At 45.8% G+C, this 26,270-nt stretch overlaps 1 protein-coding gene across 1 annotated transcript in view; it reads right to left on the minus strand.

The window, feature by feature from the left end:
* Positions 1-282: 282 nt before the first annotated feature.
* xpo1b (exportin 1 (CRM1 homolog, yeast) b) overlaps positions 283-26,270 on the minus strand; it is an 88,445-nt gene continuing 62,457 nt past the window's right edge. The window contains exons 18-25 of the mRNA XM_065023015.1: positions 21,561-21,744; positions 20,493-20,599; positions 15,766-15,960; positions 13,718-13,886; positions 12,434-12,568; positions 10,298-10,457; positions 8,338-8,434; positions 283-1,870 (exon numbers count right to left, since the gene is read on the minus strand). Coding sequence (XP_064879087.1) covers positions 1,724-1,870; positions 8,338-8,434; positions 10,298-10,457; positions 12,434-12,568; positions 13,718-13,886; positions 15,766-15,960; positions 20,493-20,599; positions 21,561-21,744 — 1,194 coding nt within the window. The 3' untranslated portion in view covers positions 283-1,723. The remainder of the gene's footprint in view (positions 1,871-8,337; positions 8,435-10,297; positions 10,458-12,433; positions 12,569-13,717; positions 13,887-15,765; positions 15,961-20,492; positions 20,600-21,560; positions 21,745-26,270) is intronic.

Raw genomic sequence — 26,270 nt, forward strand, 5'->3', positions numbered from 1 at the left:
GTCACTCTTGTTCTGAAGGAGCTAAAGGGTTTGTAGGTTTTTGTTACAGCCCAGCACTGAAACACTTTTTATTCAACAATTCAGGTATTGATTATGAGTTGATCAGGGTCATGTGTTTTAGTGCTTGGTTCTCTCTCAGGAGAAAGAAGTTACTACAGACAGACCAGGGTTGGTGACCGCTACTTTAGAGAACATGAATATTTAAATAAATAAAAGTTACACTTACTGCCACCACAAAGAAAAGCGATTGTATGAAAAAGAAATTGAGCCCAGAGGCATTGGTTATAAAATCCTCAACTTTAATCAGTTCAAAAAGTTTCACAACAACTGTAACGAGTAGAGAAGGGGAACTATTTGCCATTTACAGATTGAGTTTGGATTAGGAATTATACATTTGTTGCTTAATCAAACTATTGGCAACTAATTATTTCACTCTGGAATAAAAAGCCTTTTGTTTTATTTTGGATAGAAGACATGTTATAAAGATCCAAAGCAAACATACAAAATGAAATGTAAACCGAGTCGTGTTTATTTGAGCTTGTCTTCTAGGTAGTGTTGTTGAAGCACTACCAGCACGGTAAACAATGTCAATTACTTCCAATTCAGAATCTCAAAAGCCGACTGACAGAAGATAAACAGGAGGTTGTTATATAAAGATGCAGATATTTTGAACCCATAAATAAAATGTCAATAACCGCTTCTTCTTTCTGTTAAAGGTCCATTTGAACGAAGAGCAACGATCCTCACAGAGGAAAACTAAACGCCCATGTCGTCTAGGCGACAGCACACGCACTCAACACACCCACAAAAAATACCCTACATAATAATGATGTTCCCATGGTAATTCATGTGCTATAGAATTGGGATGATATGCACATAATCTTCCTGTCTTCCTAGTTCCCGCCTCCAGTCACAGCCAGGCGACCAAACGCAGTAGGTTTCTTTCAGTTGGGCGGAGGTTCAACCAATGAGCACGGGCCGCTAGCCTGACCACCTGACACACAAAGCAGCAGCATCTCTGACTTTCTTCCTTCATAATCCGCTAGCTTCACATTCTAACCACAATGCATTGGGTTGGGAATCAGACGCAGGGTGCACATACACACACACACACTTCTAGAACACCACTTCATTCCTTCCAGTCTGTCACATCATAGTTCTAGAAGCCTCTTTGCTGAGAACTTTTTGACACATATGCCTTGTTGCACAAACACTCTCCTGTCTCACTATATATATATATGTATATGTGTGTGTGAGAGAGAGAGATAACATGTGGAGGGGAGGAAACAAGTGAAGTTCAGAAATCTTACCATACGTCTGCTTCATGTCATGCAGCTAGGGGGGTGATGACCCCTGACCAAATAAACAGTGGAAACCTATGACACAGAAATCTTACCATACGTCTGCTTCATGTCATGCAGCTAGGGGGGGGTGATGACCCCTGACCAAATAAACAGTGGAAACAGAAGTCTCCATATAAAACAGGTGTAACGGGCCACGGGGTGACCCAGTACGTCGTCATTTACATATTGACATGGTTTTTGGTGGACAGAACACCTGATGGATGAGGAGGGGCGTGTCTGCTCTCTCCGTACCTCAGCAAAGTGACCGGGGGCCTCCCACCTCTTCGTTCCTTCTGTTTGGGTTAGTTTTGTGTGTTTGTCGGTATGCCTGTATGTACAGTAACAGCAGTTTGGTTCATGTGGCGCAGTGGCTGGACGTCTCAATCACACATCTCCTCAGGTATTTCGTGTGGGTTGAGGATACCGGGAACTGACATCTGCAGCTTGTGTTTCTCCTCCTGCGCCTGACGCAGTGACGCCTCCCGCTCCTCTAGGAACAGGTCTGTGGTGTCCTCCCCTGCAAACTCCTACAGGAGGAGAGAGAGAGAGAGACATTAACACACACACACAGACAGACAGCAACAGGTCTGTGGTATCCTCTCCTGCAAACTCCTACAGGAGAGAGAGAGAGAGACATTACCACACACACATACAGACAGCAACAGGTCTGTGGTGTCCTCCCCTGCAAACTCCTACAGGAGAGAGAGAGAGAGACATTACCACACACACATACAGACAGCAACAGGTCTGTGGTGTCCTCCCCTGCAAACTCCTACAGGAGGAGAGAGAGAGAGACATTACCACACAGACAGACAGCAACAGGTCTGTGGTATCCTCTCCTGCAAACTCCTACAGGAGGAGAGAGAGAGAGACATTACCACACAGACAGACAGCAACAGGTCTGTGGTGTCCTCTCCTACAGGAGGAGAGAGAGACATTACCACACAGACAGACAGCAACAGGTCTGTGGTGTCCTCTCCTACAGGAGGATAGAGAGACATTACCACACAGACAGACAGCAACAGGTCTGTGGTGTCCTCTCCTACAGGAGGAGAGCAGGGGGTCCCTGTATATAAACAGACAGACAGCAACAGGTCTGTGGTGTCCTCTCCTACAGGAGGAGAGAAGGGGGTCCCTGTATATAAACAGACAGACAGCAACAGGTCTGTGGTGTCCTCTCCTACAGGAGGAGAGAAGGGGGTCCCTGTATATAATTACAGACATACAGACAGACAGCAACAGGTCTGTGGTGTCCTCTCCTACAAAAGGAGAGAAGGGGGTCCCTGTATATAAACAGACAGACAGCAACAGGTCTGTGGTGTCCTCTCCTACAGGAGGAGAGAAGGGGGTCCCTGTATATAAACAGACAGACAGCAACAGGTCTGTGGTGTCCTCTCCTACAGGAGGGGAGAAGGGGGTCCCTGTATATAAACAGACAGACAGCAACAGGTCTGTGGTGTCCTCTCCTACAGGAGGGGAGAAGGGGGTCCCTGTATATAAACAGACAGACAGCAACAGGTCTGTGGTGTCCTCTCCTACAGGAGGGGAGAAGGGGGTCCCTGTATATAAACACAGACATACAGCAACAGGTCTGTGGTGTCCTCTCCTACAGGAGGGGAGAAGGGGGTCCCTGTATATAAACACAGACATACAGACAGACAGCAACAGGTCTGTGGTGTCCTCTCCTACAGGAGGGGAGAAGGGGGTCCCTGTATATAAACAGACAGACAGCAACAGGTCTGTGGTGTCCTCTCCTACAGGAGGGGAGAAGGGGGTCCCTGTATATAAACACAGACATACAGACAGACAGCAACAGGTCTGTGGTGTCCTCTCCTACAGGAGGGGAGAAGGGGGTCCCTGTATATAAACAGACAGACAGCAACAGGTCTGTGGTGTCCTCTCCTACAGGAGGGGAGAAGGGGGTCCCTGTATATAAACAGACAGACAGCAACAGGTCTGTGGTGTCCTCTCCTACAGGAGGGGAGAAGGGGGTCCCTGTATATAAACAGACAGACAGCAACAGGTCTGTGGTGTCCTCTCCTACAGGAGGGGAGAAGGGGGTCCCTGTATATAAACAGACAGACAGCAACAGGTCTGTGGTGTCCTCTCCTACAGGAGGGGAGAAGGGGGTCCCTGTATATAAACACAGACATACAGACAGACAGCAACAGGTCTGTGGTGTCCTCTCCTACAGGAGGGGAGAAGGGGGTCCCTGTATATAAACAGACAGACAGCAACAGGTCTGTGGTGTCCTCTCCTACAGGAGGGGAGAAGGGGGTCCCTGTATATAAACAGACAGACAGCAACAGGTCTGTGGTGTCCTCTCCTACAGGAGGGGAGAAGGGGGTCCCTGTATATAAACACAGACATACAGACAGACAGCAACAGGTCTGTGGTGTCCTCTCCTACAGGAGGAGAGAAGGGGGTCCCTGTATATAAACAGACAGACAGCAACAGGTCTGTGGTGTCCTCTCCTACAGGAGGAGAGAAGGGGGTCCCTGTATATAATTACAGACAGACAGCAACAGGTCTGTGGTGTCCTCTCCTACAAAAGGAGGGGAGAAGGGGGTCCCTGTATATAAACAGACAGACAGCAACAGGTCTGTGGTGTCCTCTCCTACAGGAGGAGAGAAGGGGGTCCCTGTATATAAACAGACAGACAGCAACAGGTCTGTGGTGTCCTCTCCTACAGGAGGAGAGAAGGGGGTCCCTGTATATAAACAGACAGACAGCAACAGGTCTGTGGTGTCCTCTCCTACAGGAGGGGAGAAGGGGGTCCCTGTATATAAACAGACAGACAGCAACAGGTCTGTGGTGTCCTCTCCTACAGGAGGGGAGAAGGGGGTCCCTGTATATAAACACAGACATACAGACAGACAGCAACAGGTCTGTGGTGTCCTCTCCTACAGGAGGGGAGAAGGGGGTCCCTGTATATAAACACAGACATACAGACAGACAGCAACAGGTCTGTGGTGTCCTCTCCTACAGGAGGGGAGAAGGGGGTCCCTGTATATAAACAGACAGACAGCAACAGGTCTGTGGTGTCCTCTCCTACAGGAGGGGAGAAGGGGGTCCCTGTATATAAACAGACAGACAGCAACAGGTCTGTGGTGTCCTCTCCTACAGGAGGGGAGAAGGGGGTCCCTGTATATAAACACAGACATACAGACAGACAGCAACAGGTCTGTGGTGTCCTCTCCTACAGGAGGAGAGAAGGGGGTCCCTGTATATAAACAGACAGACAGCAACAGGTCTGTGGTGTCCTCTCCTACAGGAGGAGAGAAGGGGGTCCCTGTATATAATTACAGACAGACAGCAACAGGTCTGTGGTGTCCTCTCCTACAAAAGGAGGGGAGAAGGGGGTCCCTGTATATAAACAGACAGACAGCAACAGGTCTGTGGTGTCCTCTCCTACAGGAGGAGAGAAGGGGGTCCCTGTATATAAACAGACAGACAGCAACAGGTCTGTGGTGTCCTCTCCTACAGGAGGGGAGAAGGGGGTCCCTGTATATAAACAGACAGACAGCAACAGGTCTGTGGTGTCCTCTCCTACAGGAGGGGAGAAGGGGGTCCCTGTATATAAACAGACAGACAGCAACAGGTCTGTGGTGTCCTCTCCTACAGGAGGGGAGAAGGGGGTCCCTGTATATAAACACAGACATACAGACAGACAGCAACAGGTCTGTGGTGTCCTCTCCTACAGGAGGGGAGAAGGGGGTCCCTGTATATAAACAGACAGACAGCAACAGGTCTGTGGTGTCCTCTCCTACAGGAGGGGAGAAGGGGGTCCCTGTATATAAACAGACAGACAGCAACAGGTCTGTGGTGTCCTCTCCTACAGGAGGGGAGAAGGGGGTCCCTGTATATAAACAGACAGACAGCAACAGGTCTGTGGTGTCCTCTCCTACAGGAGGGGAGAAGGGGGTCCCTGTATATAAACAGACAGACAGCAACAGGTCTGTGGTGTCCTCTCCTACAGGAGGGGAGAAGGGGGTCCCTGTATATAAACACAGACATACAGACAGACAGCAACAGGTCTGTGGTGTCCTCTCCTACAGGAGGGGAGAAGGGGGTCCCTGTATATAAACAGACAGACAGCAACAGGTCTGTGGTGTCCTCTCCTACAGGAGGGGAGAAGGGGGTCCCTGTATATAAACAGACAGACAGCAACAGGTCTGTGGTGTCCTCTCCTACAGGAGGGGAGAAGGGGGTCCCTGTATATAAACACAGACATACAGACAGACAGCAACAGGTCTGTGGTGTCCTCTCCTACAGGAGGAGAGAAGGGGGTCCCTGTATATAAACAGACAGACAGCAACAGGTCTGTGGTGTCCTCTCCTACAGGAGGAGAGAAGGGGGTCCCTGTATATAATTACAGACATACAGACAGACAGCAACAGGTCTGTGGTGTCCTCTCCTACAAAAGGAGGGGAGAAGGGGGTCCCTGTATATAAACAGACAGACAGCAACAGGTCTGTGGTGTCCTCTCCTACAGGAGGAGAGAAGGGGGTCCCTGTATATAAACAGACAGACAGCAACAGGTCTGTGGTGTCCTCTCCTACAGGAGGGGAGAAGGGGGTCCCTGTATATAAACAGACAGACAGCAACAGGTCTGTGGTGTCCTCTCCTACAGGAGGGGAGAAGGGGGTCCCTGTATATAAACAGACAGACAGCAACAGGTCTGTGGTGTCCTCTCCTACAGGAGGGGAGAAGGGGGTCCCTGTATATAAACAGACAGACAGCAACAGGTCTGTGGTGTCCTCTCCTACAGGAGGGGAGAAGGGGGTCCCTGTATATAAACACAGACATACAGACAGACAGCAACAGGTCTGTGGTGTCCTCTCCTACAGGAGGGGAGAAGGGGGTCCCTGTATATAAACAGACAGACAGCAACAGGTCTGTGGTGTCCTCTCCTACAGGAGGGGAGAAGGGGGTCCCTGTATATAAACAGACAGACAGCAACAGGTCTGTGGTGTCCTCTCCTACAGGAGGGGAGAAGGGGGTCCCTGTATATAAACAGACAGACAGCAACAGGTCTGTGGTGTCCTCTCCTACAGGAGGGGAGAAGGGGGTCCCTGTATATAAACAGACAGACAGCAACAGGTCTGTGGTGTCCTCTCCTACAGGAGGGGAGAAGGGGGTCCCTGTATATAAACACAGACATACAGACAGACAGCAACAGGTCTGTGGTGTCCTCTCCTACAGGAGGGGAGAAGGGGGTCCCTGTATATAAACAGACAGACAGCAACAGGTCTGTGGTGTCCTCTCCTACAGGAGGGGAGAAGGGGGTCCCTGTATATAAACAGACAGACAGCAACAGGTCTGTGGTGTCCTCTCCTACAGGAGGGGAGAAGGGGGTCCCTGTATATAAACACAGACATACAGACAGACAGCAACAGGTCTGTGGTGTCCTCTCCTACAGGAGGAGAGAAGGGGGTCCCTGTATATAAACAGACAGACAGCAACAGGTCTGTGGTGTCCTCTCCTACAGGAGGAGAGAAGGGGGTCCCTGTATATAATTACAGACATACAGACAGACAGCAACAGGTCTGTGGTGTCCTCTCCTACAAAAGGAGGGGAGAAGGGGGTCCCTGTATATAAACAGACAGACAGCAACAGGTCTGTGGTGTCCTCTCCTACAGGAGGAGAGAAGGGGGTCCCTGTATATAAACAGACAGACAGCAACAGGTCTGTGGTGTCCTCTCCTACAGGAGGGGAGAAGGGGGTCCCTGTATATAAACAGACAGACAGCAACAGGTCTGTGGTGTCCTCTCCTACAGGAGGGGAGAAGGGGTCCCTGTATATAAACAGACAGACAGCAACAGGTCTGTGGTGTCCTCTCCTACAGGAGGGGAGAAGGGGGTCCCTGTATATAAACACAGACATACAGACAGACAGCAACAGGTCTGTGGTGTCCTCTCCTACAGGAGGGGAGAAGGGGGTCCCTGTATATAAACAGACAGACAGCAACAGGTCTGTGGTGTCCTCTCCTACAGGGGAGAAGGGGGTCCCTGTATATAAACAGACAGACAGCAACAGGTCTGTGGTGTCCTCTCCTACAGGAGGGGAGAAGGGGGTCCCTGTATATAAACAGACAGACAGCAACAGGTCTGTGGTGTCCTCTCCTACAGGAGGGGAGAAGGGGGTCCCTGTATATAAATACAGACAGACAGCAACAGGTCTGTGGTGTCCTCTCCTACAGGAGGAGAGAAGGGGGTCCCTGTATATAAACAGACAGACAGACAGCAACAGGTCTGTGGTGTCCTCTCCTACAGGAGGGGAGAAGGGGGTCCCTGTATATAAACACAGACATACAGCAACAGGTCTGTGGTGTCCTCTCCTACAGGAGGAGAGAAGGGGGTCCCTGTATATAAACAGACAGACAGACAGCAACAGGTCTGTGGTGTCCTCTCCTACAGGAGGGGAGAAGGGGGTCCCTGTATATAAACACAGACATACAGACAGACAGCAACAGGTCTGTGGTGTCCTCTCCTACAGGAGGGGAGAAGGGGGTCCCTGTATATAAACACAGACATACAGACAGACAGCAACAGGTCTGTGGTGTCCTCTCCTACAGGAGGGGAGAAGGGGGTCCCTGTATATAAACACAGACATACAGACAGACAGCAACAGGTCTGTGGTGTCCTCTCCTACAGGAGGGGAGAAGGGGGTCCCTGTATATAAACAGACAGACAGCAACAGGTCTGTGGTGTCCTCTCCTACAGGAGGGGAGAAGGGGGTCCCTGTATATAAACAGACAGACAGCAACAGGTCTGTGGTGTCCTCTCCTACAGGAGGGGAGAAGGGGGTCCCTGTATATAAACACACAAATACTTTTCTAAGATTGTTACATCATACTAACGTGGTTCCTAAGATGTTAAACACCTCCAAGGTGTTCTGAGATCTCATCATCTGACTGCAACTGCAATAAAGATGTCCTCTCCTACAGAGATATACAGAGGAACCTGGGTTGGAGGTGGAGGAAAAGGCTCACCTTAATCTGTACCAGGAAGTCCCTCAGGTGTTCCTTGAAGGCTGCAATGTCCTGGTTAAGACTGAACAGTCCTGTTACGAACACCTTGACCTGGGCACTGAGGGACAAGACAACGTAGAAGACATAGATAAACAGGACAACGGTGTTGTGGTCGTACGTGTTCTATGTAGTGAATCTGTTATTCTATGTGTTTTATGGGCTAATAGTAGTAAGGACTATCTGTTGTTCAATGTGTTTCTATTGGCTAATAGCAGTAAGGACTATCTGTTATTCAATGTGTTTCTATGGGCTAATAGCAGTAAGGACTATCTGTTATTCTATGTGTTTTATGGGCTAATAGCAGTAAGGACTATCTGTTATTCTATGTGTTTTATGGGCTAATAGCAGTAAGGACTATCTGTTATTCAATGTGTTTCTATTGGCTAATAGCAGTAAGGACTATCTGTTATTCAATGTGTTTCTATGGGCTAATAGCAGTAAGGACTATCTGTTATTCAATGTGTTTCTATTGGCTAATAGCAGTAAGGACTATCTGTTATTCAATGTGTTTCTATGGTTTCTATGGTCTAATAGCAGTAAGGACTATCTGTTATTCAATGTGTTTCTATGGGCTAATAGCAGTAAGGACTATCTGTTATTCAATGTGTTTCTATGGGCTAATAGCAGTAAGGACTATCTGTTATTCAATGTGTTTCTATGGGCTAATAGCAGTAAGGACTATCTGTTATTCAATGTGTTTCTATGGGCTAATAGCAGTAAGGACTATCTGTTATTCAATGTGTTTCTATGGGCTAATAGCAGTAAGGACTATCTGTTATTCAATGTGTTTCTATGGGCTAATAGCAGTAAGGACTATCTGTTCTATTTAGTGAATCTGTTATTCAATGTGTTTTATGGGCTAATAGCAGTAAGCAATGTTCCCTGTAAGGTGCGTGTGGGGGCACGGGCACGCAGCTCCCCTGGGAGGCAGCCGCACAGAAGAAATATCAGCCCGTGCAGAGATGCATGAGATTAAACTTCACTCAACTTTATAGAGTTTTCCCCTTTAGTTAAAACTATCAACGTTTCCCTTTACTGTGGGAATTGTGATTGAATCAACGCAATATTAACCACATTCAATTCAACATACCGAAACTAAACTACCTATGCAAGACTTAGTATGCAAAACGAATTATGCAAGATATTTTCTTGAAGGCAGAACGCATCGGAGTAGGATTCTATTGCATTAACAGGCACGACTCAGGCCGTACTCTACACAGACCGGTGTACCTTAACCAATCATAGCTGCAGTAGGCCTATATGCAAATAGACCATTGCCATATATGGATCTGTGCAGAATTTTCCTTTCTGTTTTCCATGAGTTCATCTACAACTCCAGCACCTGCTAAAAGTACCTGGATGTGCCTATGTTCTTCAGCTTTTGTCCATATTTGGATTTGTGCCATTCCCTTTGAACTGGACTGTGTTTACAGCATGAGCGGTCATGAGTAGATGCACTTGTTTTCAGATCAAAGCGAGAGCTGCATGTAGCCACGCGTGCACATTTTGTTCATATCCTTTGCTAGTTAGTGAGTTATTAGCCCAGTTATAGATCATTATTAGTCAACAATAGGGGGGTGATTGTTAGTGAGTTATTATCCCAGTTATAGATCATTAGTAGTCAACAATAGGAGAGTGATTACTAGTTAGTTATTAGCCCAGTTATAGATCATTATTAGTCAACAATAGGGGGGGTGATTGTTTCCTAAAAGAGCACAAAACATGTACATTTCTAGACATCTCTAAAAGCAAGTCAAGTAAAGAGCTTTTTTTTTTGTCTTAAAGGGGCAATGTTGTATTTTGAGACAGGATGGAATAAGATAAGTAGCCAATAGGCAGAGGGTAGCATAATTTTCCTGATTCTATGTAATAATGGTATTTAAATAATGATGTATTTTATTTACTTCATAAAGGTACTTACTCCTGTAGATGTGGGAAAGCAGTTTTGAGCAGGTTGGCCACGTACTCCTGTATGAAGACCTGGTTGTTACCGGGGTTGGAGGGGTTGAGCTGGGTGTTGATCTTCCCTTCCTCCACCAGGTTAAACATGTAGGTCAGGATGGAGGCATGCATCGTCAGGCCTGGGGGAGAGGCAGAGAGACACACACAACCAGACATGCACAGTTAGGTGATATGGATTTATACAAATGGTAAAACAGAACAAGAGACGTGTGTTCTTACCGGCAGTTTGTGCGTGTGTGTCCCAGCAAGCACATAACGTTCTGAGAACCATAGGTTTCTTAGAGCTTAGTGAGGGCGTGGTTGTTCTATGGTTATTTAGCATACAACCTTCCCACAACTTCCTGGGAATGGTGCAGGAACATTGTCCTTGGAACATTCTCAGCACATTTAACTTGACAAAAAAAAAAAACGCTATTTGCTTTGTATATCATTACTTTAACAAAACGCTTCCTAAAAGTTCAAACATTTACATGGCTACAATTTTGGTAATGTTCTAGGAACGTTCTCCAACTGGTTTGGCATTGGGAATGTTCTCAAATAGTTCAGAGAACATTAAGAAACAAAGTTATTCTGTGGGAATTTCAGTAATTCAGCATAACATTTCCTACAGGTTTCCTCGTGGTTCTATTTAAAATCATGTTCTCAATTTGTTCCAAGAACGTTAAGGAAACTTTCCATTAAAAAAAACACAAGAAAACATTAGTAACGTTCAGAGAACGTTCTAAGAATGTAATTGGAGAAAACATATATTCTCAGAACGTGAAGAAAACATTCTGTAAACTTTAGTAACGTTCTAAGAATGTTATTTAAAAACATATACATTCTGTTCTCAGCATCAACAAAACCGTCTATCCTCCATCTTGTTAAGTGTGTTCAGGTGTTAGCCGCGTTAGCCACTGATTGGCCACAGCTGATCTTAATGAGTCTTGGTTTCCTTTGAAATGGGGTCTGTTTGAATAGACTAAAAGGAACAGCTTTGTATGAGTTAGAAACATGGCATGCTAGCTGCATCCTGGCGGTGCAGTGGACTAATTCAATGGATAGAGAATAGAAGATTATAGGCTTGAATCCCACTGATGCCGTGTCACTATAAAACAGAAATGTGCTTGTAGGGCTGAGAATTGCCAGAGACCTCACGGTACGATATCACAATACTTAAGTGCTGATATTATATGTATTTGATACTGTGATTTTATTGCAATTTGATGTTCCAAACATATTTCTTGCCATATGAGGGACAAGAGAGAACCATGAGACAATGAGTTGGATATAAAAGTGCTGAAAACAAATTGAAGGAAAAATACTGGAGTTTTGGTCAAAGTACAGCCAACTAGCACTAACATAATATTATCAAACCAAAACATCATCCCAATATGTAACTGTGTACATTTCCCCCCCATCACTATGTGTTCTCATGATTAATGCCTAAGGAAATTCATTTCCATGTATTCTACCAGTGCGTGGAGTTTAAAAAATAACCCAAAACAACCCAAAATAACCTAAAATAACCTAGCAGTGTTATAAGTCTCATTGAAACATTCAGTGAAAGTTTTAAGGAAGTTTTTTTTTTTACCTCAAAATAACCTATAATTTCCGTTCTTAGAGAATTAATAAAACCTTCTAGGAAAACTTTCAAGGAACCAGAGTAAAACGATCTCAGAACCTCCCAGCAAACTAAAAATGTCCATTACCAGAATAGGAAAAATTTTCACTTCCGTCCCCAGAAAGTTAAAAAACTTTAAAAAACGTTTTGTTTACCAGTCAGGAAACGTACGGTTTCGTTCTCAGAACCAATGGGAAACAACACACACAGTTCCCACAACTTCCAAGGAACCAAATGTGCTAGCTGGGGTGTGTGTTTGTATTCAGTACTCACCGGCAGAGAGTGTGTGTGTGTGCGTGCTCATCGTCAGTGTGTGTGTGCGTTGCATCCGTGTGTGTACTGTACTCACCAGCAGAGTGTGTGTGTGTGTATGTGTGTGTGTGCGCGTGTGTGCATGCTCGCTCATCGTCAGTGTGTGTGTGCGTTGCATCCGTGTGTGTACTGTACTCACCGGCAGAGAGTGTGTGTGTTTGCGTGCTCATCTGTACTCACCAGCAGTGTGTGATGTGTCAGTGACCACAGAGAAGATGTGTTGGAGGATGTCACAGAAGTATGTCTGGTAGAAGCTCTGTGCTGCAGCCTCTTCCTGAGTCACGTTCTGCAGTAGAGTGTAGAGGATCTGAAGACCTGCCACAGGAACATACACAATATATATCATATATATATATACAGGATCTGAAAACCTGCCACGGGAACATACACAATATATATCATATAGTTCGGGCTCTGTGCCGGCCAGTCAAGTCCTTCCACACTTATCTCGACAAACCACTTCTGTATGGACCTCACTTTGTGCACAGGGGCATTGTCATGTTGAAACAGGAAATGTCCTTCCCCAAACTGTTGCCACAAAGATGGAAGCACAGAATGGTCTAGAATGTCATTGTATGCTGTGGGGTTAAGATTTCCCTTCTCTGGAACTAAAGGGTCCGGACCATGAAAAACAGTCCCAGACCATTATTCCTCCTCCACCAAACTTTACAGTTGGCACTATGCATTGGGGTAGGTAGAGTTCTCCTGGCATTTGCCAAACCCAGATTCGTCCGTCGGACTGCCAAATGGTGAACCATGATTCATCACTCCAGAGAACGTGCTTCCACTGCTCGAGAGTCCAATGGCGGATTTACACCTCTCCAGCCGACACTTGGCATTGCGCCACAGCTACGCAATGGAAACCCATTTCATGAAGCTCCCGAAAAGTTATTGTGCCGATGTTGCTTCCAGGGGGAATTTGGAACTTGGTAGTGAGTGTTGTGTGGCCTACCACTTTGCGGCTGAGCCGTTGTTGCTCCTAAACGTTTCCACTTCACAATAACAGCACTTACAGTTGACCGGGGCAGCTCTAGCAGGGCAGAAATCTTACAAACTGACTTGTTGGAAAGGTGTCACCCTATGACGGTGCAACGTTTAAAGTCCCTGAGCTCTTCTGGAATAAGCAATTTCATGAAACGTGTTAAGTGCAGTGTCTGGTTGCTTCTCATTACACACCACAGACCAGCACATATCATTTACATTAACATAAGAATCACTACAAAACTGACCAGCACACCTCTTATATACTGTATTAGGCCCAGCATTTGGAACTTTGGTTTTTACTAGATATGGTTACTATAATCACTACATCCTATGGATTTGGATACCGCTTTAAAAAAAAAGATTTGTAAAGATGTGATCAATACATGTGGATGATTTCATTCATGTGCTGTCATTCGTAAAGGAAAGCACTTGTGTGTGTGTGTCTCTGTGTGTGTGTGTGTGTGTGTGTTCAAGCCTCACCTGTGTCGGCCACGTTCCTCATGGTGTGTTTGAAGGCCCAGATGATGGAGTCCAGCACCAGTTTGAACTGGGCCGGAGGGATGGCCAGGAATGCTGGGAAACAATGGGAGTTGACCGCCTGCAGCAGGTAGAAGAAATGAGTCCTGTGTTCCGGGTACTCCTCAAAGTCCTGGAGGGAGAGAGAGAGACGGGACATATTGATGAGAACCAACCGACAACACTCCATGGAGAGACCACCTACAGTTAGTATGGAAATGGAACACTCCATGGAGAGACCCCCTACAGTTAGTATGGAAATGGAACACTCCATGAAGAGACCCCCTACAGTTAGTATGGAAATGGAACACTCCATGGAGAGAGACCCCCTACAGTTAGTATGGAAATGGAAAACTCCATGGAGAGAGACCCCCTACAGTCAGTATGGAAATGGAACACTCCATGAAGAGACCCCCTACAGTTAGTATGGAAATGGAACACTCCATGAAGAGACCCCCTACAGTTAGTATGGAAATGGAACACTCCATGGAGAGAGACCCCCTACAGTTAGTATGGAAATGGAACACTCCATGAAGAGACCCCCTACAGTTAGTATGGAAATGGAACACTCCATGGAGAGACCCCCTACAGTTAGTATGGAAATGGAACACTCCATGAAGAGAGACCCCCTACAGTTAGTATGGAAATGGTACACTCCATGAAGAGACCCCCTACAGTTAGTATGGAAATGGAACTCTCCATGGAGAGAGACCCCCTACAGTCAGTATGGAAATGGAACACTCCATGGAGAGTGACCCCTACAGTTAGTATGGAAATGGAACACTCCATGGAGAGAGACCCCCTACAGTCAGTATGGAAATGGAACACTCCATGTAGAGAGACCCCCTACAGTCAGTATGGAAATGGAACACTCCATGGAGAGACCACCTACAGTTAGTATGGAAATGGAACACTCCATGGAGAGTGACCCCCTACAGTTAGTATGGAAATGGAACACTCCATGGAGAGTGACCCCCTACAATTAGTATGGAAATGGAACACTCCATGGAGAGAGACCCCCTACAGTCAGTATGGAAATGGAACACTCCATGGAGAGAGACCCCCTACAGTCAGTATGGAAATGGAACCCTCCATGGAGAGTGACCCCCTACAGTTAGTATGGAAATGGAACACTCCATGGAGAGAGACCCCCTACAGTCAGTATGGAAATGGAACCCTCCATGGAGAGTGACCCCCTACAGTTAGTATGGAAATGGAACACTCCATGGAGAGAGACCCCCTACAGTCAGTATGGAAATGGAACACTCCATAGAAAGAGACCCCCTACAGTCAATATGGAAATGGACCACTCCATGGAGAGTGACCCCCTACAGTCAGTATGGAAATGGAACACTCCATGGAGAGAGACCCCCTACAGTCAGTATGGAAATGGAACACTCCATGGAGACAGACCCCCTACAGTCAGTATGGAAATGGAACACTCCATGGAGACAGACCCCCTACAGTCAGTATGGAAATGGAACACTCCATGGAGTGACCCCCTACAGTCAGTATGGAAATGGAACACTCCACGGAGAGACCCCCTACAGTCAGTATGGAAATGGAACACTCCATGGAGACAGACCCCCTACAGTCAGTATGGAAATGGGGGTCTTAGTGAACTACCTCTTTAAATGGACTTATTTTGTTGTCATTTTTCTTTTTTCATAGGATGGTTACAGGTACAAAAACAATCAAATCAATGCATACAAGATAACCCGACCCATTCCCCCCCTCAGTCCCCACCCACCCAGAAACCATGCTTCCTACACCCTCAGATTATGGGATGCCAAGGTCAGATTTGTCCATATTCTGTTCCAGTTAAAGCGTTGTTCAGATTCAATTAGATCTGTAAAATTGACTCTTTTAATGTCTCGTTCAGAATATGAAATTGTGCCTACTATGTCAAGGATTTACAGCCATACTGACATCAACATGTTAAGAGTACATTTTATAAACTATAAAGATGAAAGTTTAGAACAATACCCACTATTAATAATGCTGATACTTACTTTATTGATCATGTTGAGCGTGCACTCGAACACGGCATCGAAGATCTGCGGGATCTCCCCGGTGATGTGTCCGCCCAGCTTGTTGACGATGGTTGCCATGGTGCTGAGGACCTCGGGCTCCCGGGCGGCGGGGACGTTGCGCTGGTAGTCGATGAGAACGGCGTCGAGCAGCGGCGGAACAAAGTTCTCCCCCACCTGGAAGGAAGGAACACCGGACGGATCAACGGACGGGACACCGAACGGATCAACGGACGGGACACCGAACGGATCACCAGACGGGACACCGAACGGATCACCGGACGGATCAACGGACGGATCAACGGACAGATCAACGGACGGATCAACGGACGGATCAACGGACGGATCAACGGACAGATCAACGGACAGATCAACGGACAGATCAACGGACGGATCAACGGACGGATCAACGGGCGGATCAACGGGCGGATCAACGGACGGATCAACGGACGGATCAACGGACAGATCAACGGACAGATCAACGGACAGATCAACGCGGCAGAGGGAGGAATGTTGTTATGTTCTCACCTGGTTACTATAGGAACAGGACTGAGGTCAGTGTGTGTGTGGTTACTGTAGGAACAGGACTGAGGTCAGTGTGTGTGTGGTTACTATAGGAACAGGACTGAGGTCAGTGTGTGTGTGGTTACTGTAGGAACAGGACTGAGGTCAGTGTGTGTGTGGTTACTGTAGGAACAGGACTGAGGTCAGTGTGTGTGTGGTTACTATAGGAACAGGACTGAGGTCAGTGTGTGTGTGGTTACTGTAGGAACAGGACTGAGGTCAGTGTGTGTGTGGTTACTGTAGGAACAGGACTGAGGTCAGTGTGTGTGTGGTTACTATAGGAACAGGACTGAGGTCAGTGTGTGTGTGGTTACTATAGGAACAGGACTGAGGTCAGTGTGTGTGTGGTTACTATAGGAACAGGACTGAGGTCAGTGTGTGTGTGGTTACTGTAGGAACAGGACTGAGGTCAGTGTGTGTGTGGTTACTATAGGAACAGGACTGAGGTCAGTGTGTGTGTGGTTACTATAGGAACAGGACTGAGGTCAGTGTGTGTGTGGTTACTATAGGAACAGGACTGAGGTCAGTGTGTGTGTGGTTACTATAGGAACAGGACTGAGGTCAGTGTGTGTGTGGTTACTGTAGGACAGGACTGAGGTCAGTGTGTGTGTGGTTACTATAGGAACAGGACTGAGGTCAGTGTGTGTGTGGTTACTGTAGGAACAGGACTGAGGTCAGTGTGTGTGTGTGGTTACTATAGGAACAGGACTGAGGTCAGTGTGTGTGTGGTTACTGTAGGAACAGGACTGAGGTCAGTGTGTGTGTGGTTACTGTAGGAACAGGACTGAGGTCAGTGTGTGTGTGGTTACTATAGGAACAGGACTGAGGTCAGTGTGTGTGTGGTTACTGTAGGAACAGGACTGAGGTCAGTGTGTGTGTGGTTACTATAGGAACAGGACTGAGGTCAGTGTGTGTGTGGTTACTGTAGGAACAGGACTGAGGTCAGTGTGTGTGTGGTTACTGTAGGACAGGACTGAGGTCAGTGTGTGTGTGGTTACTGTAGGAACAGGACTGAGGTCAGTGTGTGTGTGTGTGTGTTACTAAGTGACCAACACGGTTGTCTTTCAAACTCTTTAAGGGGAGAGAGTTTCCCAATCCATTCCTAGAGTACACACAGGACTGACACGTACTGCTTTAAACAGTCAGGTTGGACAGTCTAGGGTGGAGACGTCTTTTCTGACTAGTACCAATATATCCTGATACATGTAGTACCAATATATCCTGATACATGTAGTACCAATATATCCTGATACATGTAGTACCAATATATCCTCATATATGTAGTACCAATATATCATGATACATGTAGTACCAATATATCCTGATATATGTAGTACCAATATATCCTGATACATGTAGGACCAATATATCCTGATACATGTAGGACCAATATATCCTGATATATGTAGTACCAATATATCCTGATACATGTAGTACCAATATATCCTGATACATGTAGTACCAATATATCCTGATACATGTAGTACCAATATATCCTGATACATGTAGTACCAATATATCCTGATACATGTAGTACCAATATATCCTGATACATGTAGTACCAATATATCCTGATACATGTAGTACCAATATATCCTGATATATGTAGTACCAATATATCCTGATACATGTAGTACCAATATATCCTGATACATGTAGTACCAATATATCCTGATACATGTAGTACCAATATATCCTGATACATGTAGTACCAATATATCCTGATACATGTAGTACCAATATATCCTGATACATGTAGTACCAATATATCCTGATACATGTAGTACCAATATATCCTGATACATGTAGTACCAATATATCCTGATACATGTAGTACCAATATATCCTGATACATGTAGTACCAATATATCCTGATACATGTAGTACCAATATATCCTGATATATGTAGTACCAATATATCCTGATACATGTAGTACCAATATATCCTGATATACAGTTTAAGTCGGATGTTTACATACACCTTGGCCAAATACATTTCAACTCAGTTTTTCACAATTCCTGACATTTAATCCTAGTCAGAATTTCCTATTTTAGGTCAAGAAGGATCACCACTATTTTAAGAATGTGAAATGTCAGAATAATAGTAGAGAGAATGATTTATTTCAGCTTTTATTTTTTTCATCACATTCCCAGTGGGTCAGAAGTTTACATACACTCAATTAGTATTTGGTAGCATTGCCTAAACATTGTTTAACTTGGGTCAGAGGTTTGTGTAGCCTTCCACAAGCTTCCCACAATAAATTGGGTGAATTTATGCCCATTCCTCCTGACAGACCTGGTGTAACTGAGTCAGGTTTGTAGGCCTCCTTGCTCGGACACACGCCTTTTCAGTTCTGCCCTCAAATGTTCTATAGGATTGAGGTCAGGGCTTTGTGATGGCCACTCCAACACTTTGACTTTGTTGTCCTTAAGCCATTTTGCAACAACTTTGGAAGCATGCTTGGGGTCATTGTTCATTTGGAAGACCCATTTGCGACCAAGCTTTAACTTCCTGACTGATGTCTTGAGATGTTGCTTCAATATATCCACATAATTTTCCTCCTCCTGATGCCATCTATTTGTGAAGTGCACCAGCCCCTCCTGCAGCAAAGCACCCCCACAACATGATGCTGCCACCCCCGTGCTTCACGGTTGGGATGGTGTTCTTCGGCTTGCAAGCCTCCACATTTTTGGTTCATCAGACCAGAGGAGATTTCTCCAAAAAGTACGATCTTTGTCCCCATGTGCAGTTGCAAACCGTAGTCTGACTTTTTTTATGGTGGTTTTGGAGCCGTGGCTTCTTCCTTGCTGAGCGGCCTTTCAGGTTATGTCGATATAGGACTCGTATTACTGTGGATATAGATACCTGTTTCCTCCAGCATCTTCACACGGTCCTTTGCTGTTGTTCTTGGATTGATTTGCACTTTTCGCACCAAAGTACGTTCATCTCTAGGAGACAGAACGCGTCTCCTTCCTGAGCGGTATGACGGCTGCGTGGTCCCATGGTGTTTATACTTGCGTACTATTGTTTGTACAGATGAACGTGGTACATTCAGGCATTTGGAAATTGTTCCCAAAGATGAACCAGACTTGTGGAGATCTACACATTTTTCTCTGAGGTCTTGGTTGATTTCTTTTGATTTTCCCATGATGTCAAGCAAAGAGGCACTTAGTTTGAAGGTAGGCCTTGAAATACATCCACACGTACACCTCCAATTGACTCAAATTATGATAATTAGCATATCAGAAGCTTCTAAAGCCATGACATCATTTTCTGGAATTTTCCAAGCTGTTTAAAGGGACAGTCAACTTAGTGTATGTAAACTTCTGACCCGCTGGAATTGTGATACAGTGAATTATAAGTTAAATAATATGTCTGTAAACAATTGTTGGAAAAATTACTTGTGTCATGCACAAAGTAGATGTCCTAACTGACTTGCCAGAACTATAGTTTGTTAACATTTGTGGAATGGTTGAAAAAAAGGACTCAAACCTAAGTGTGTGTAAACTTCTGACTTCAACTGTATGTAGTAACAATATATCCTGATATATGTAGTACCAATATCTTCCTGTCAGATGTGTATATATCTGATATATGTAGTACCAATATCTTCCTGTCAGATCTGTATATATCTGATATAAGTAGCACCAATATCTTCCTGTCAGATGTGTATATATCTGATATGTAGTACCAATATCTTCCTGTCAGATGTGTATATATCCTGATATATGTAGTACCAATATCTTCCTGTCAGATGTGTATATATCCTGATATATGTAGTACCAATATCTTCATGTCAGATGTGTATATATCTGATATATGTTGTACCAATATCTTCCTGTCAGATGTGTATATATCTGATATATGTAGCACCAATATCTTCCTGTCAGATGTGTATATATCCTGATATATGTAGCACCAATATCTTCCTGTCAGATGTGTATATATCCTGATATATGTAGTACCAATATCTTCCTGTCAGATGTGTATATATCCTGATATATGTAGTACCAATATCTTCATGTCAGATGTGTATATATCTGATATATGTAGTACCAATATCTTCCTGTCAGATGTGTATATATCCTGATATATGTAGTACGAATATCTTCCTGTCAGATGTGTATATATATCTGTATCTCACCATCTGTGGATCGCTGGATCTGCTAACCCAGCCGGAGATGAGTTTGAGCGTCTCTCTTTTCACCGTCCTCATACTTCTGATCAGGGGCTGTTTCGTCACCATCTCTCCTGAAACACACAGCGCCAAGAGAATAGACGCATGAGGAAAGGACACACCGCAAAGAGAATAGACGCATGAGGACAGGACACACCACCAAGAGAATAGACGCATGAAGAGAGGATACACCGCCAAGAGAATAGACGCATGACGACAGGACACACCACCAAGAGAATAGACGCATGACGACAGGACACACCGCAAAGAGAACAGACGCATGAGGACAGGACACACCGCAAAGAGAACAGAGGCATGAGGAAAGGACACACCGCAAAGAGAATAGACGCATGACGACAGGACACACCGCAAAGAGAACAGACGCATGACGACAGGACACACCGCAAAGAGAACAGACGCATGAGGAAAGGACACACCGCAAAGAGAACAGAGGCATGAGGAAAGGACACACCGCAAAGAGAATAGACGCATGAGGACAGGACACACCACCAAGAGAATAGACGCATGAGGAGAGGATACACCGCCAAGAGAATAGACGCATGACGACAGGACACACCACCAAGAGAATAGACGCATGACGACAGGACACACCGCAAAGAGAACAGACGCATGAGGACAGGACACACCGCAAAGAGAACAGAGGCATGAGGAAAGGACACACCGCAAAGAGAATAGACGCATGAGGAGAGGACACACCACCAACAGAAGAGACGCATGAGGACAGGACACACCACAAAGAGAATAGACGCATGAGGAAAGGACACCGCAAAGAGAACAGAGGCATGAGGAAAGGACACACCGCAAAGAGAATAGACGCATGAGGAGAGGACACACCACCAACAGAAGAGACGCATGAGGACAGGACACACCACAAAGAGAATAGACGCATGAGGAGAGGACACACCGCCAACAGAAGAGACGCATGAGGACAGGACACACCACAAAGAGAATAGACGCATGAGGAGAGGACACACACACAGCCCCCAGCCCAGCCCACCCCATCCCCCCACTGACCGTTGGTCTGGATGGCTGCGGAGATGTTTTCGCTGAGGCACTTGTAGACGTTGAGCATGTCCAGATAAATGCGTCCTAACTGGATAACGAAGGGGTGTCCCACAGCCTTACAGGCCCGGACGTTGGTCTTCAGGATGCTGCCGAGCTGCTTCACCGTCTCTGGGTCCTTCAGAATGTCCACGTTCTAACAGAGGGGAGTCAACCAATCACATGTCATTTATAAAGCCCTTTTTACATCAGCAGATGTCATAAAGCGCTGTACAGAAACCCAGCCGAAAACCAGAAACAGCAAGCAATGCAGATGTAGAAGCACGGTGTCTAGGATAAACTCCCTGGAAAGCAGGAACCTAGGAAGAAACCTAGAGAGGAACCAGGCTCCGAGGGGTGGCCAGTCCTCTCCTGGCTGTACTGGGTAGAGATTTAAGAGAAGGGTACTTTAGTGATCATCAGACTGAGACTACAGGTCTTTGACTGCTGGAAAGGGGTACTACTACAGGTCTGACTATAGGAAAGAGGTACTACTACAGGTCTTTGACTACAGGAAAGGGGTACTACTACAGGTCTGACTACAGGAAAGGGGTAGCTACTAGAGGTCTGACTACAGGAAAGGGGTAGCTACTACAGGTCTGACTACAGGAAAGGGGTAGCTACTAGAGGTCTGACTACAGGAAAGGGGTAGCTACTACAGGTCTGACTACAGGAAAGGGGTAGCTACTAGAGGTCTTTGACTACAGGAAAGGGGTAGCTACTACAGGTCTGACTACAGGAAAGGGGTACTACTACAGGTCTGACTACAGGAAAGGGGTAGCTACTAGAGGTCTTTGACTACAGGAAAGGGGTAGCTACTACAGGTCTGACTGCAGGAAAGGGGTAGCTACTAGAGGTCTTTGACCGCAGGAAAGGGGTAGCTACTACAGGTATTTGACTATAGGAAAGGGGTAGCTACTACAGGTCTGACTACAGGAAAGGGGTACTACTACAGGTCTGACTATAGGAAAGAGGTACTACTACAGGTCTGACTATAGGAAAGAGGTACTACTACAGGTCTGACTATAGGAAAGAGGTAGCTACTACAGGTCTGACTATAGGAAAGAGGTAGCTACTACAGGTCTGACTATAGGAAAGAGGTAGCTACTAGAGGTATTTGACTATAGGAAAGAGGTAGCTACTAGAGGTCTGACTATAGGAAAGAGGTAGCTACTAGAGGTCTGACTATAGGAAAGAGGTAGCTACTAGAGGTCTGACTATAGGAAAGAGGTAGCTACTACAGGTCTGACTATAGGAAAGAGGTAGCTACTACAGGTCTGACTACAGGAAAGAGGTAGCTACTACAGGCCTGACTACAGGAAAGGGGTACTACTACAGGTATTTGCCTACAGGAAAGGGGTGCTACTACAGGTCTTTGACTATAGGAAAGGGGTACTACTACAGGTCTGACTACAGGAAAGGGGTACTACTACAGGTCTTTGACTATAGGAAAGGGGTACTACTACAGGTCGGACTATAGGAAAGGGGTACTACTACATGTCTTTGACAACAGGAAAGGGGTAGCTACTACAGGTCTGACTACAGGAAAGGGGTACTACTACAGGTCTGACTACAGGAAAGGGGTACTACTACAGGTCTGACTACAGGAAAGGGGTACTACTACAGGTATTTGCCTACAGGAAAGGGGTGCTACTACAGGTATTTGACTATAGGAAAGGGGTACTACTACAGGTCTGACTACAGGAAAGGGGTTCTACTACAGGTCTTTGGCTATAGGAAAGGGGTACTACTACAGGCCTGACTACAGGAAAGGGGTACTGCTACAGGTCTGACTACAGGAAAGGGGTACTGCTACAGGTCTGACTACAGGAAAGGGGTACTACTACAGGTCTGACTATAGGAAAGGGGTACTACTACAGGTCTGACTACAGGAAAGGGGTACTACTACAGGTATTTGACTGCAGGAAAGGGGTACTACTACAGGTATTTGACTGCAGGAAAGGGGTACTACTACAGGTATGACTACAGGAAAGGGGTACTACTACAGGTCTGACTATAGGAAAGGGGTACTACTACAGGTCTGACTACAGGAAAGGGGTACTACTACAGGTATTTGACTGCAGGAAAGGGGTACTACTACAGGTATTTGACTGCAGGAAAGGGGTACTACTACAGGTCTGACTACAGGAAAGGGGTAGCTACTACAGGTCTTTGACTGCAGGAAAGGGGTACTACTACAGGTCTGACTACAGGAAAAGGGTACTACTACAGGTCTGACTATAGGAAAGGGGTACTACTACAGGTCTTTGACTATAGGAAAGGGGTACTACTACAGGTCTGACTACAGGAAAGGGGTACTACTACAGGTCTGACTACAGGAAAGGGGTACTACTACAGGTCTGACTACAGGAAAGGGGTACTGCTATTACAGGTCTGACTACAGGAAAGGGGTACTACTACAGGCCTGACTACAGGAAAGGGGTACTACTACAGGTCTGACTACAGGAAAGGGGTACTACTACAGGTCTGACTACAGGAAAGGGGAACTACTACAGGTCTGACTACAGGAAAGGGGCACTACTACAGGTCTGACTACAGGAAAGGGGTACTACTACAGGTCTTACTACAGGAAAGGGGTAGCTACTACAGGTCTGACTACAGGAAAGGGGTAGCTACTACAGGTCTGACTACAGGAAAGGGGTACTACTACAGGTCTGACTACAGGAAAGGGGTACTACTACAGGTCTGACTACAGGAAAGGGGTACTGCTATTACAGGTCTGACTACAGGAAAGGGGTACTACTACAGGCCTGACTACAGGAAAGGGGTACTACTACAGGTCTGACTACAGGAAAGGGGTACTACTACAGGTCTGACTACAGGAAAGGGGAACTACTACAGGTCTGACTACAGGAAAGGGGAACTACTACAGGTCTGACTACAGGAAAGGGGCACTACTACAGGTCTGACTACAGGAAAGGGGTACTACTACAGGTCTGACTACAGGAAAGGGGTACTACTACAGGTCTTACTACAGGAAAGGGGTAGCTACTACAGGTCTGACTACAGGAAAGGGGTAGCTACTACAGGTCTGACTACAGGAAAGGGGTACTACTACAGGTATTTGCCTACAGGAAAGGGGTACTACTACAGGTCTGACTACAGGAAAGGGGTACTACTACAGGTCTGACTACAGGAAAGGGGTACTACTACCGGTCTGACTATAGGAAAGGGGTAGCTACTACAGGTCTTTGACTACAGGAAAGGGGTACTACTACAGGTCTGACTACAGGAAAGGGGTACTACTACAGGTCTTACTACAGGAAAGGGGTACTACTACAGGTCGTTGACTACAGGAAAAGGATAGCTACTACAGGTCTGACTATAGGAAAGGGGTAGCTACTACAGTTCTTACTACAGGAAAGGGGTACTACTACAGGTCTGACTACAGGAAAGGGGTACTACTACAGGTCTTACTACAGGAAAGGGGTACTACTACAGGTCTTTGACTACAGGAAAAGGATAGCTACTACAGGTCTGACTACAGGAAAGGGGTACTACTACAGGTATGACTACAGGAAAGGGGTACTACTACAGGTCTGACTACAGGAAAGGGGTACTACTACAGGTCTGACTATAGGAAAGGGGTAGCTACTACAGGTCTTTGACTACAGGAAAGGGGTACTACTACAGGTCTGACTACAGGAAAGGGGTACTACTACAGGTCTGACTACAGGAAAGGGGTACTACTACAGGTCTGACTACAGGAAAGGGGTACTACTACCGGTGTGACTATAGGAAAGGGGTAGCTACTACAGGTCTTTGACTACAGGAAAGGGGTACTACTACAGGTCTTACTACAGGAAAGGGGTACTACTACAGGTCTTACTACAGGAAAGGGGTACTACTACAGGTCTGACTACAGGAAAGGGGTACTACTACAGGTCTTTCTGTGACCTGGTGTTCTCCAGCAGCTGAACTCATGTACATAGCAGTCCTGACATGGGTTTCAATCAGACACACTGCTCTTCAGGACAACTCTCTCCCTCCATCCTGTCTTACTCACTGTCCTATCCAGTCACCTTCTCACTGGGGGGGTTTGACCTTAGTTACAAAACATGTACAAAATATGAAAGAAGTGTGAAATGAATGATCACAGAGTGACTAGATTCATTATTACAGGAGTGACTAGATTCATTATTACAGGAGTGACTAGATTCATTACTACAGGAGTGACTAGATTCATTATTACCGGAGTGACTAGATTCATTATTACAGGAGTGACTAGATTCATTATTACAGGAGTGACTAGATTCATTATTACAGGATTGACTAGATTCATTACTAAAGGAGTGACTAGATTCATTACTACAGGAGTGACTAGATTCATTATTACAGGAGTGGCTAGATTCATTACTACAGGAGTGACTAGATTCATTATTACAGGAGTGGCTAGATTCATTATTACAGGAGTGACTAGATTCATTATTACCGGAGTGACTAGATTCATTACTACAGGAGTGACTAGATTCATTATTACAGGAGTGGCTAGATTCATTATTACAGGAGTGACTAGATTCATTATTACAGGGGTGACTAGATTCATTATTACAGGAGTGACTAGATTCATTATTACAGGAGTGACTAGATTCATTATTACAGGAGTGACTAGATTCATTACTACAGGGGTGGCTAGATTCATTATTACAGGGGTGACTAGAT

This window comes from Oncorhynchus nerka, linkage group LG10 (genome assembly GCF_034236695.1).
Source record: "Oncorhynchus nerka isolate Pitt River linkage group LG10, Oner_Uvic_2.0, whole genome shotgun sequence".
In the NCBI taxonomy this organism is placed as follows: Eukaryota; Metazoa; Chordata; class Actinopteri; order Salmoniformes; family Salmonidae; genus Oncorhynchus; species Oncorhynchus nerka.